A 13,917-nucleotide genomic window follows, 5' to 3' on the forward strand; every position below is an offset into this window, starting at 1 on the left:
ATGGTCTTTTTGCTGCTTTTCTTTCATAAACATCTATGAAACAACCAAACATGTTGCTGTTGTTTTGAACCTGACCTGACTTTTGAAGGCATGTACTGCCTTTTTGCTCTGCGTACCTTGCTAAGCTCATCTGTTTTGGAGGCCCTGATCAGTCCCTAAGGCTATCAGTGCAGGGGGACTCTGTCTTCCATAACGAAATGTCCTGTTTATTTTATACTGCACACATCACTTTACAGTGAATTACAGCGGGATCATTTGTACGCCTTTCTCATTGTTTTTTAGTACATTTATGGTTACGAGCATGTGTCGTCCATTAAAGGCTGGTTACAGCAGATATTTCTCTACTTTGTTTACATTCTTGCATTTTACCGCACACTGCCTTTTATAGTACCATATACTCTAAAATGGCTGTGCCATGCGATTTTGCCATATGCTTTGGCCATCTTGTATTTTGGCCTTCATTCTGTCCTCTCAGGGCTGGATTTGGCATATGTGCTAAGCCTTTCCCTGGGAAAAGTCTCAGCTTTCCCAGGCAAAGCGGTGGTATGTGTTTGTGGCCGGATGTCGGGGCTGGGGCTTCTGGTCCTAGTCCACATCCGGGTAAAGGGTATCTGATGCTGGACAGAAGTGGCGGCTGGAGACTGTACATGATTGGACAGCCCCTGTCAGTTAATGGTGCAGATCCTTGCATTGATGGGTTCTGGGGTGACCCCAGCTCGAAATTTGGGTAAAAGAAGGACTCCTGCAGTCATTCTTTAGATCGTTGTTGGCGCCAACGCACCTTTCAAGAGGAGCATCCCTCTGAAGACCTGGAACTCATTGTTGCAGACATCCAGCATTGTCTTCTTGAACCGTCTCAGCGAAGTCCTGCACTGTTGCAGATCTCCAGAAGGCCTTCCTCAGTACTTCGACCTCGATCGGTTAGAACAACTAGTTCCTGACCCACGCTTCAGGATCCTGTCCTTAGAATCCTCACCAAGTGTCCCAGAACGATCCTGTGGGCTGACCAACACCCTCATGGGCAACTTCACTGCATCGGTCACTGTCCCGAGTTCAGATTTGGGATTCCACAGACCCTCAGCTTGTGGAATAAGTGGCAGTTGCAGCACTCCAACACAAAGAGGGGCCTTGAAGAACCAGCGTCTTTGTTTCCGCCACAAAAGGCAACCTCCGCTGTTTGATCACAGTGGCCATTGCCGTTTTCTGCCTGCATCATGTCCAGTGGGCCCTCTAAGGCCGTCGACAATCTCGCAGTCCTTTCATCACTCTGCCATGGCCGCCCAGCTGTGCAGTGCCAGGAACCGTCACATAAGAGAGCAGAGCCGACAACTAGCAGGACCTAAATCATGATATCGAATGTGACCTTCGCAACAGAGGCCCCTAGACCCCCTCCAATTGAATCAAAACGTGAAGCAAGGGGGGCCCCACACATTTCTCCAAAGTGGTGCCTGAGCGAATAGGAGTACATAGGGTGGGTTATCAGACCTATTTCTAACCCCCTACCGCCATAGGTTTTAACAGGTGTAAAGTCCTTAACCTACGTCTTCCTTGCTCGACATTGATCAGTGGAGGTCTGGTCAAGGATTCCCCGACGGGCTTCCCCTAAGGTAGTGGGATTGGTAGAGGACCTCCTAAGAACTTTATCTTTATTGTTCCTAACTTTTAAAAACACTTACAAACTGCCTGGTGGCTTTGCTAACATTTGTTCATCCCAGTTTAAAGACGCCAAGCCTTTTGGGAAGGATTCAATTGCAACGTGGGACTTTTAGGGCACTAGGCCCCATCTCTTCTAGCAAGGGAAGGACTTTTAAAGTGTCAGGTCTTATTTTTATATGGCTGTAAATTGTGTTCTGTACGTCTTCATTTTAACAGAATATTCTCAAAATGTTTTAATACTTACTGCTGTCTTTTTCCTAACTTACTTTGCTACAGTGTAGTGTTCTATTGTTGATCTTACAGTGTTTTAAAGTAAAGTGTTGGTGCTCTGTAGCCTGAGCACCCCAAACGTGAATGTGTGTACATCAATTTTGCATGTTTAGAGATTTACCTACCTGCAGCATTTCATTGATAAGAGTTGTCCAAGCCCTGAATAAATAATGGTATTTCTATCCATTCTGTCTAACTTGTGCTATTAGGAATACTCTGGATGTGCTTAACTGGCCCACAGCCACAGGCTCTAACTCTAAGCATTACTGCTGTATCACACTACCTTATTAGAGGTTGGCTAGAAATCAGTGTCTGTCCCTGCTCCCCAGAATAGGATGGCTAGAAATCAGTGTCTGTCCCTGCTCCCCAGAATAGGATGGCTAGAAATCAGTGTCTGTCCCTGCGCCCCAGAATAGGATGGCTAGAAATCAGTGTATGTCCCTGCTCCCCAGAATAGGACGGCCTCTCAGAATCTGTCCACAAGGCTGATTCTGAAAATCTATCTCATCTAATGAAGAAAAAATATGAAAACACTGCATTCCCTAGTAAAGGGCACTCAGTGCAGCTACCAAATGTTTAACACATCTGACAACTGTTGCTCCTGGCTCACAGTGGAGGCACACCCGCATTAGGTCTTCCGTTAACACTTCTTACACTATACACCTTCTCCAAGAAATGGCAATGTGCACAACCCTTTTCTTTTCCCATGTAGTGGGACGACGGCATTTGACTGAAATGTACTTATAAATATGGTGCAGCATCAGAACCCCACCCTGCCCCCATCTCCTTACGCTATACACTGTCCTTTTAAGAGAGGAACATGAATCGTTGGGGGTCAGGGAGGCTGGGGGGGGCGTCAATGGGCAGAATTTGCAAACAGACGTTACTCTCATTTTGCAGGCCTCTGAACGAGCTAACAGCATGCGAGAACTCAGAAATCCTACAAATACGCTGCACTGAAGGCAAACACCCTTGGTATTAAATCAATCCTCTATTGCAACTCCAAAAACTGTGAAGATTGTGGCATAAAATAAAAATATCTACAGAAAACTGCATCTTTTGCGTCATAAAACAAAAAGCACATAATTCCATTTCTGTACACCAGTAACACACAGAATTAAATACATTCAAATGGTTTACAAATGTATATTTACCCCGGCGCTCTCTTGTCCGAATGGGTGCTGTCATTGTCTCCAGTATTGAACGACGCCAACGAAAGGCTAGACACTGAAAAAACACGATTAATTCGGAAACCTGAATAAAAACAAAGTTGGGGGTTTCAGAAAGGCGAGACAAGTCTTGAAGAGTCTGTTCATTCGTTGGAGCACCAGGGGCAGGTACAACAGTTGAGACGCTCTTTAATTGCGCTCTGTGCTGTGCAACTTTACTTTCAGCTTGTCATACTGATCTGATATGCCTGCATGCATACAATGAAAAATGCAAATGCCAGATGGAAACCTTCTCAAATATTGCCTTATTAACGTCGTTTTTTTTCTCCATTTTCGGTACAAGGTCATGGAATGAAGGGTCAGAAGGAAAGATCACCAGTTCCCCCCTTTGCTTGCATGAACACAAAAAACATGATTTCACCATTTTCACTTGGCCTTGTTCAGATCCACAGCTGTCATGCTGCCATTGAAAGGATGGTCATTCCACTGCGGTCCATGGAGCAGTAGTGGGCATTCAACTATGACACAAGCCCCCCCAACCCCTCCATACCACCCTGCTTCACATGCAGCGTTTCATTTCTTTTTCGATCTTACTGGTGTAGCGCTGAGCATTTTACTCTACTGTAGCCACCAGCTGGGCCTTATCTGAGGAGGCACCGTTTTTTGTAGGGTCTTTACTGCAATGACCAGGTTTCGAGGGGGAAATGGAGGGAAAGATGGAGATACTGGGTGGCGTGGGCAGGGTAAAGACAACTGAATGGGAATGGGTTGAGGAAGGCGAGCCCCCTTTGTAAATGCATTTTGAAAAGAGTGGATGTACTGTGAGATGCGGGTCCACACTCTATGCGCCTCATTATGAGTCCGGTGGTAGCTGCCGCCGGAGTAATTTTTTTCCGGCACCCGGCAATGGGGACCTACCGGGGCATTACAGCCCTGGCTATCCAGGGAATTCCCTATTTCCGGGCGCCAGAAAATATTACTCCCCATTCTCATTCGAGTTCCACTGGACTCAATGGGAATGGGGAGGACGGATGCACGGGCAGCATTCGCGAATGGTGCCGGTGCATCCGTCAAAGTCTGCGAGCAGGTGCCGTTCCTCCCGCCAGGTCAGACCTGGGGAGCTGAAAGGCACCCGCTCGCAGACCTCGCAGTGTGACGGTTCGGTAACAACGATGTTGTTACCAGACCGGAACACTCGTAATGAGGCCCTATGTGTTCGCCTTGTATTTGTGAAAGCAACTAACGTTGTGGTGATATGGGTGCCATTTAAGCCGCAGGACCCAGTTGATCCTATAGTAGATAACACAGGGCTCTTGGGCTTCAATTCACAATTTTCTATTTTAGGTGTTATTGCGCAGATGCAAAGAAGGCAGCAATCATCATCTACCTACCACGGTATAGTGAACTGGCACGCCCAGTGGTGCCACAGATTCATGGGGCCTTTGGCTTATATGGGTCTGATATAATGCAAGATTACAAATGGTAATCATCATTCGTTTGTCTTCTGCGCTTGTCACAGTCCTTACTAAATGAAGGCTAACTGCATTCCGAGAAAGGCCCCACAAAAATGCAGGAATTTTTAGATGATCGCCTAGAGGGATACATTTGTCTGACCCTCCCCTGCCTCTACCCATATTTTTACTTGTAAGGGCAGTCATATACTAGTCAGGGAGAGGAGGGTGGGCAAGAAGGACTGTGACGAGTCAGGAAGATAAAGTGAAATGATGACACAAATTCGTAATCTGGCATTATCTCCCATCTCCACTTCCTTGGCACAGTCCTTACTATATGAAGAACCCAAGAACGGGATACCGGCTGTGTGCCATCATGAAAAATAGCAGAAAATCCCCTGAATACTGCTTCATATGCAGCAGTGTTAGCAGGTCTAGACAGAGCTAGTTACTAGAGTGCATGATGCCGGGAGAGCATGCCCACTGGCCAGCTGGTAGGGTTGCACAACGGTGCTATGTGAAGCCCCAATAGCAGAATAACAAAACATCTCCAACGGATACACATGGCACCTCTGCACAGAAGGTTGACACTAATGGAACTTTGCTTTTCAACAGTGCCTCCCAATGGCACAATCCATATTCCATCTTGTGAAGGGAGACCGATAGTATTCAGATAATCCATACAGCCCCGGCAAAGTCCCAAGGTGAATGAATGATCATCCCCTGGTTAGCCCAGGTCAGCTGCTAACGCTGGCATAGCCACTTGAGGTTCTGGTGAAACCAAAAACAACCTCACTTGAGAGAACGCCAGGTGTGCCCAAATGGCAAAGGAATCCCAGCTCAGTCCCCTGCCTTGTTGAGGGAATTGCCACCAGGAATAAGGTCTAACAGAAAACAAGACTGCAGTGATTTGTGAGATGCTTGGAAACTCAGACCCTTCAAATACACAACGATGATCTTCTTGTCTGGCCTTCGGAAGAAAAAAAGGAGATGTACACCAGAGAATGGAGAATAAGAGAGCAGAAGTTCCTCTCAAACTGAGCCTGTGAATACCCTGCATAGTGAGACCATCACAGGAACAGTGAACTCATGTCAGAATATCAGAGTACTTGGCTCAGAAAGACCATCCACCAAATTGTACCATCAAGCAATTGTCCAGGAGACGAACACCCTTTATGAGCAACTGCTCCTGACTCAAACAAGTCTGTGAGAGAGAGAAAGATAGAGAGAGGGAGAGAGACCCCAAAAGATGCAATAGTTAGCAACAGTCAGGTGCATCAATGCACAATCATAAGGATCAACCTCCAGGTTTTGGAACATCAAAGCAGTTGGGAACCCTGAACTGACAAGTGCCCTATTGAAGGCAGGAGTGGATGGCAATTCCGAGAAGACAAACCACTGCCCTTGCAGTGATGTCGATCTATACACTGGCTGCCCCACCCATGGAGGTGAAGCACAAAATCCCCCCCCCCTCTGTAGATTATTTCCACAAGACAGCACATTCTCATCTTAGTAAGGAAGGCATCAACTATGAAGGTTGAAGCTAGACCAAAACTATTTGCACTAGCTTGCAATATTCTTAACAATGCTGAGTTTATCTTAATGATTTCACAGTAACCGTGCATCCGGACACACAACATATCCATAAGAAATTGTTTCCATACTTATTAGATACAACCCCAGGCAGGGCCAAGCCTTGCACTGCATTCAACCAGTTCTTTGCATGCAAGACTGCACCATCATTGAACTTCCTAGGACCTAGGTCAAAGTAAGTGTACCCATTTTACAGATAATGACAGTCCCCAACAACCAGTTGCCTGATCAATTAGAACGTATTGTGAGGGGTCAACAATGTGGCGGACAACTTTTGGATGATTGAATAAAATGGCATATTTTGAACAATTATAAATGTCATCAAACGCCTCACTGTCCCTACTCTCACGAGGATTTCCCTGCCTAACAAAACTAAAGGGAAACACTAACACAGGATGTCTGGCCCTCACACTTAAACATGAAATAAACAAAGAAAAGATATGGCAATTCAAATAACATCAACAACGATATGGACCGTTTATTGATAACCTCTTAGTTACTTTGGTGAACTTCCTTCCACAAGATTCAAGGTAAATTCAGCTCCAATGTTCAACAAAAAGAAACAATTCAGTGCTTGATATTTCAATGTCAAAGTAAAGTTTTGTTAACCAAAGTTCCAACAACAGCAAGGCTTTTCTTCTTGGTGAAATAAGGACTTTCCACTTCCTCAAAATAGCATCATTATTCTTCCCAGCCACAATGCTTTGCCACCACTTCCAGTTATCCAAGAAGAATTGCCACAGTTCAAAAGGAATACAACTTCTGTAAATGTTAGTGAAACACAGGTCTTGGTTAAAAGTTAATATGTCTCTCTTTGTAACATTAGGAGTCACAGTAGGTATCTTTGTCAAGATGACTTCACAGCACTTCTACTTCCACTTCAACTTCTACAAAGGTTTACCATGCGGGCATACTCCTTTGCATCATAGTATTCCACTTCATTTGTGCTACTGAAATCTTGCATCTACTGACAACCAAATACACCACCACAGCTTCAGTATTTTGTGACTTCCAACAGGTTATGACACGATTCGCCTTCAGGTACTTCAACGCATTCAAATAGGCAAGGCACTCTTCTGAATATCCCTTTTCCAAAGGTGCAGCCTCTTTGCCTCACTTGTCTATCTGCAACCAACAATAATATATAATTGCATTTGGAACACTCTTCTCTCTTCCTTCTACAGTCTTTGGCAATGAAGGTTGTATCAACTTCAAAGAATATTTATAAACAGCAAGTTTCCCTTCCCCAAACTTGCCTTTATCCCTCGGCCCCTTGTTAACCGGAATAATTACCCTGAAGCTTTGGTGCCACTCTCTTGGCTTCAGGTAATGCTTGCAAACTTGTATCTAAGGCAATGCAGAAGTTCTTTTTGGCTCCCTCTGCTGTTTAAACTGTTCTCTAGCTTTGGGAAAGGCTGGTTTCCATCTCGATTGGGGAATACTCTAGGCTTGGGTAATGCTGACTCTCTCCAACTTCAAATGCAATGTGTAAACACTTGGCTTCTCTTTATGAGAAATTGTTGTCTGTGTGAATAATGATTCAGAGGTCACGCTTCATCTAAGAAATGTAATTAGGCACACGCAACCACTTCTTCATAGGTTTTACAAAGTTTAAAGATCGAACAATTGCTTTTCTTAGCATTCGCTCTTCACGCGAGTGAAACAGAAATTACCTGCTCACACACGAGTGCTACATTTCAAGTGTCCCATTGTTAAAGACTCAACAAATAACTTCACCTCGCTTCTGCTCTTAAGTGCATATTAGGCTGGATATTGATGCCGCCGGTGCTCGCACAAGGAATCAGAACACCGGCTTCTTTGTTCCTTTCTCCACGTGTTGCACAACTTTTAGGACTTCTGGCTTCACCTGGGACTCGCACCCTTCCTCGTTGAAAGTGTCTCTGGTCCGGCCACTCAATTAACTAAATCTTTTTATAACGCACTTAATACCAAAGAGGTTTCTAAGCATGGACCCGGGATTCAAACATGTGTTGCTCTACGTCGTCTTGTTTCCAAGACGAGGGCGTTGCCACTGAGCTACACTACCGAACTGGATGAGAGGACTCCCAATCACAGAAAACCTGTGCAAAGACAGCCTTCCGCTGAGCAGCCACTGTACACCAGAGTTTGGGGAACAGGACCCTCATAGGATAAGTGTAAAGAAACCACAGCATTCCACAGGCTTATCAGTGTCCTGATCTATGATACAGAAACCCCATGGTTTATTCACCAAACCGTTCCATTTACCGTGTTCACGTGGTTTGGAACAAACAAAGAAACCTTCCTTACTTAAAACTATCGGTAGAGCCCCAACACGCAATATTTCCTTTCGTAGGCATTGGGGGTTACCATGGCAACGTTGGTCTCCTGTTTCCCAATCGTTACGCATACTAACACGTTAGGCATGCGTACCGATCCGGTGATGCATTCATGTCCTTTTAAGCCGCTCCCATTCTAGGGCGCCTTGCTTCTGAATTTGTTTTCTTGGCCAAACTTTGCTCCTAGCTACTTTGTGTTACGGTTTCCTGACTTTCGCTTTGCCTATCAGATTACTGCTGCTCGTCTTGTCCTCTGGTCTTTGTATGCGACCCTGGAACGGTACTCGACCTGTCTTGCTTCCCGTTCTTTACTCCTCGTCTCTGCTTTGTCCATGGATTGCTTTTGATTACTGCTTCGGATACTTCACCTGCAAATTAATTAAATGGAACTTTTGGGAACTGCGTTACTGGAACTTCGCATTTGCACAACTCGTTCTTCCGATTACAGTAACCTTGTGCTCGACTAGAGACTTCAGATTGATCACATTAGGTGTCCTCGTGCCGGCAGGTTGTAGGTGGACTTTTGCCTCATTCAGCCTGGACTTCAAGAATTATCCTCGCTTCAAGTTACCATTACTCTTTGGTAAGACTTTTTCTACTGTTTGTTGTGTGTTTTCCTGCATGTATTTGATAACTATAAATCACAGAGTTAGTACTTTAACCTTCTGTATCCTCTGCTCACAGGAAAACACCCATTTTGAACTAAGGAACAAGGAATTCTTGTTTACTATAAGGTCGTTTAAATAGCCAGTTCTGGCATCATTGTTGTCAATACACATTGAGGTGTTAACGCTGTGTGTTCCTTTGCAGCCAGCTGATTCCTGTGGCGTCCATCCATCTTTTAGTGAATTGATCTCTCAGTTAGTCCTTCTGTACTCCTGAGAGTTACATTGGCAGAAAGAACTCGTCAGCTACACCACGAGTTCAAACTGCCTGAGACAGAATACCATCAGGAGATCACTGGTGGTTCTGACATATTCAGAAGCCATATATTATGGACGCTGGGTAGCTGTCTGGGCGTGGGTGAGCTGGAAGTGGCAGTGGCAGAATCCATGGATTCAAGTGTGGTGTGCTCCTGGGGGCTGCATGTCCACATCACTTCTCACTTATTTTAATCGTACACACATTATAATAATGTATGTTTGTTGTTAGTCAAAATGCATTTTTATTCCAAATGTGTACCGTTATTTTGATATGGGGCACCACAAGAGGCCAATGTAAAGACAATAAAGGGCAGCAGCAGTCTTATAGCAGCATTCACAATGTTTCACAAATGGTTCACGGTTTGTCCAGCAGGATCAAACTAGGACATAAAATAGGCCTGCACACTGATTTAAAAAAGTTGCCCCAAAATCGCAGTAATTCGTTAACATTGGCGATAAACCGTTCAGTACTACCATAGGGGTCATTTTTGGTCAAATGTGTTGCAAACACTTAGTCAGTAACATTGCCCAAAACTACCAGCCGCACAGTACAGTAATTCATCAAACTGATCCACATTGGCCAGAAATTGTTGGACCGACACATCAATTGTTTTTAGAGAATTAATAAGGAGTTCTAATTCTCAACAACATTAACATGAGCTCAAGCGGCCCAAATGAAACTGGTCACCTTGGGAGGATGTGAACTCACACACTTTTTAGGTGGGTGTCAAAGCCTCCTCCTACCTTTCGATTCATTTAAATGGTCACTCACCTGCACTAAACAAAATTCTTTTTCACACCCCATGGGGAATTAAAAGTTTGAAAGGTATGAACTCAAATGTTTTTACACAACTAAGTTCCAGCATTTTAGCCCCAGAGCCAGTGCTTTAAGTGACATCGTAAATTAAGCTGGAGCTCTTAGGGGGCGTGGCCTGCGAGGGGGCGTGGCTGACGCGAGGCAGGCGAGTCCTTTGCAGAGAACACCACCATCTGCCCCCCCCTCCAAGGGACAGGGTGCTGTTCCCTGCATCTGATCTCTTAGACAACAATTGGATGCCTGACGGAGGTAGGCACAATCCCTTTTCTTACTTAATGGTGGCGCCGATCACTGGCAGGCATCCCTTTAACTAAGAGATGCAGCAATCAATCCTCCACCCCACCCCCCACCACCCCAATGATCGTTGCATCTTTTAGTAAAAGGGGTGGCTGGCAGAGGCGGGCACTGTTAGGGAGAATTCTCTGTTAAGGCTAATTTCCCAAACCTAGTGAGCACCCTCAGTGCAGTAACACAGGGGTGTCATAGTGACCCCCAAACATAGACTCCATACCCTGGGAATGACTACTGTCTCCCAGGGCATGTAAAGTCACCTTTGACTTTACTAGTCTTAAACTGTGAACAGAACCAGTACAAACCATCATATTGTGGAAGTACTGGTAGGGGTAATTAGATTGCCCCTGGGTCTGTTTTTCGAGGGGGCACTGTGCAGTCCCCCCTCGTCGAGTTTCTGGCTGGTGGCACTGGTTACCACGCAAAATATTCCTTAAGAATATTTCCTATGGGATTTTCCCATTCATTTTAAACACACCACTTTTTGGTGCAATGTTAAAGATACCGCCGGGTTATTTATTTAATATTTATTCTCCGGTTGGGTCTTTTTGCCAGGACTCGGTTTTAAAATGGTGTTTGTGTTCGCCTCTGTAACTCCAACCCAAATCGAGCCCTTTGTTCCACTTTTTGGCGGGCTTCTCCACAGAAGCCTCCAAAAGTGGTGCCACTCTGTCTGGGTCTACAGGATGTGTGGGAGGGGAGTTTAGGCACCCTGGACTGAGTTTCCTCGGCAACTCAAGTCGCACTCTTGTGTGATTGACCCAGTGGTGAGCCGCTCGGCTCACCACTTAGCATGTTTGAGTGACAGCTAGGACTGATGAATCAGGGTTTTCTGCATAAAAGCAGGGCTTTGGGGACTGGAACTTCAGAAGTCGCCACAGGACCAAAGAATCCAAAGAGGGAGAAGCTGAGCCGACCTGCAATGACGACACCACCGGTGGAGCCCTGCTGAACCGTCTCACCACTTCCCAACGACAGAGAAGATCTTCATCCCGGAGAGTCTTCTTCCTCTGAGCTGGTGGGGATAACCAGTTCGCCCTCTTTTCGCCTTCCTGGATCGTCTCGTGGTTGAATCGCCCGTGCCAAGCACCCCGGCGGCCGGATAGCCACGCTTCACCACTACCGCGAATAGATAGGTAGTACCTTTTAACCGGGAAACTCCGCAGCTGGTTTCTTCCCTGGCAGTGCAACGACCTCCAGCTTTCCTCCACGTCGAGATCTCCTCTTCCCCTGGACAAAGCACCGATTTGCAACCGCTGCCAGGAACAACTGCCCCGGCTGAACCTTTCTCACCATTTCAGGTACTAAGTCCCGCCTGCTCTCCCTTGCAACAGACTGTTCAATGTGTCCCGTAAATCCTTGACTTTCTATCCTGGGGTGACTTGGGACCTACTAACTAACTTTTCCTGACTTGATCCAACCCTTGTTTGAACTCTTTGCAAAGACTCTTTAAAAGTACTATTCAACTCTGTGATCTTGGACACATTCCGCCTTGCTCTCACCAAGAGTGGGCCTGGCCTATGACTTTCATGCTCCTCAGTAGATTCTGCCTTTTCTGACTTGCTCTGGTTCTCCTAAAGTGTTGGTATTGTGTATGTTCCTAATTCTGCCTTTTTCCCTTCCCCTTTTTTTTTAAATATAGTTTTTATTGGCATTTATTAAGGTTATTACAACAAACATATCATTTCAATTCGGTTCCATTCCCAGAAAAAACGTTCAGTCAATAACCATCCCCCACAACTTTCCCGTAGCCAGTGAACAGGTGTCGATTTCAAACTTGTCTTCCAGGGACGCATTGTGCATTTTTTTTTTTTTTTAAGTTCGGACTGTCAAATAGACTAGTGCACACATAGTCTAGGGCTCAACCTAGCAGCACCCCGTGAGGGGGCGCGTGCCTCGTACAACAGATACCTATGAGGTCCCCAGGCTCCTCCTGGCCCAGAACCCGAACAGGCCAACAGATCAAGGGCTCACCCCTCAGGTCGGCCGCTCGTACTTTTCAAAGAAGGGGAGCCAGAGTTCCTCAATGTTAGATCTGGATTCATCCAGGACATGGGTCAGAAATTCCATATCGTATATCGCCCGAACCTTCGCAACCCATTCCTCCACCTCAGGCATGTGCGGGCTCCTCCATTTCTGGGCCAAGCAGCTCCTGGCCGCCACGAGCATGACCTGTAACATGTGGCCCTGGGTGTCCTCCTGGTCATCTCCCACCTCAATGCCAAAAAGAAGCAACCAGGGACAGAGGGGCCTAGTAACACCATCAACCCCCTTGATACAGGATAGGACCTCTCCCCAATATGACTGCACCCTTGGGCAAGACCACCACATGTGCATGTAGTCCCGTTTTTCCTTTCGGCATTTCCAGCAGTGAGGGTCGTAACCCGGGCTCATTCTGGCTATCAACTGTGGAGGGTAGTGACATCTGTGTAAAACCTTTAGAGCTTGGTGTCTGTACTGGGGGGAGGTCTTTGAACGGTGGGCCCGGATGCACATTTTAGTCCACCTTTTGTCATCTATTGCCGTGCCCAAATCTTTTTCCCATTGTGTCCGTGCTGGCGGGGGATCCCTAGGTATCGAGAGCAAGAGGAGCTTGTACAAACGGGATATGACCCCCCTGGAGCCTCGTGTGGAGATGATCGTTTTCTCGAAGTCCTTGAGGTCCCTCCTGAGGGTGTCCCCCCCTATGAGGGTTCGGAGAGGACTCCCTTCAGTTGAAGGTAGCAGAAAGGTGATAGCTTGCCCAGCCCCAGGGCTTCCTCCAGATCCAGAAGGGGCATGAAGGACCCACCCACCCACAAGTGGCATGCCCTAACGAGGCCCGCCCCGTACCACCTCTGATATGTGGCAGGCTCTGCTACTTTGGCCAGGAATGGTGGCGCCCAAATACAACTCAACGGAGAGGGCCAGGTTGTGAGCCTATCTTGCCTTCAACTATTGTCGTCTAGGTAATCCATCTCTAACTTCACCGTAGTGTAATGCTTGCGTACGGCCTGCTGTAAAATAGAAGATTCTTGTTCGAACTGGCTAGTCCCCCCACCTCCCCTGTAAACCCCTCTAGGTGTTACCGTTTCGACCTTGATGATGGTCGTTCTCCCCTGCCCTCTCCCTTTCCCCCTCCCCCCGTCTTGAGGCGCTCGTCCATGTCTCCCGATCTCCTTTGGGGACGGTCAACGAACCACCAAGGACTCTACCCCAGCCCCGGGTAGTGTGAACATGTGGATAACCCATTCTCTTCAAATGAGAATGTACGTGTGTGAACCTTTAAGCAAACATGTGGGGCGTGACCTTGCTCCCGAGGTCCCCCACCTCCCCCCGTGTCCCCAGGCATGGACCCGACGCGCAGGTCCATCGAACAAGTCAATAAACATTGTGGAAAGAAAAACAGTGAACCGACCCAAAACCCCCCGCGGGCCCAGCTCGGCGCCA

The 13,917-nt window shown here is 46.6% G+C and overlaps 1 protein-coding gene across 4 annotated transcripts in view; it reads right to left on the bottom strand.

The window, feature by feature from the left end:
• CAMSAP2 (calmodulin regulated spectrin associated protein family member 2) overlaps positions 1–13,917 on the bottom strand; it is an 820,267-nt gene that overhangs the window by 73,210 nt on the left and 733,140 nt on the right. For 2 of the 4 annotated variants that reach the window (XM_069641228.1, XM_069641226.1), the window contains one exon: positions 3,081–3,153. In XM_069641228.1, the coding sequence (XP_069497329.1) occupies positions 3,081–3,153 (73 nt within the window). Of the gene's footprint in view, positions 1–3,080; positions 3,181–13,917 lie in introns of all 4 variants that reach the window. The other 2 variants (XM_069641227.1, XM_069641225.1) reach the window with 1 other exon arrangement.

Source organism: Ambystoma mexicanum, chromosome 1q, assembly GCF_040938575.1.
Source record: "Ambystoma mexicanum isolate Mex_15411 chromosome 1q, UKY_AmexF1_1, whole genome shotgun sequence".
Lineage (NCBI taxonomy): Eukaryota > Metazoa > Chordata > Amphibia > Caudata > Ambystomatidae > Ambystoma > Ambystoma mexicanum.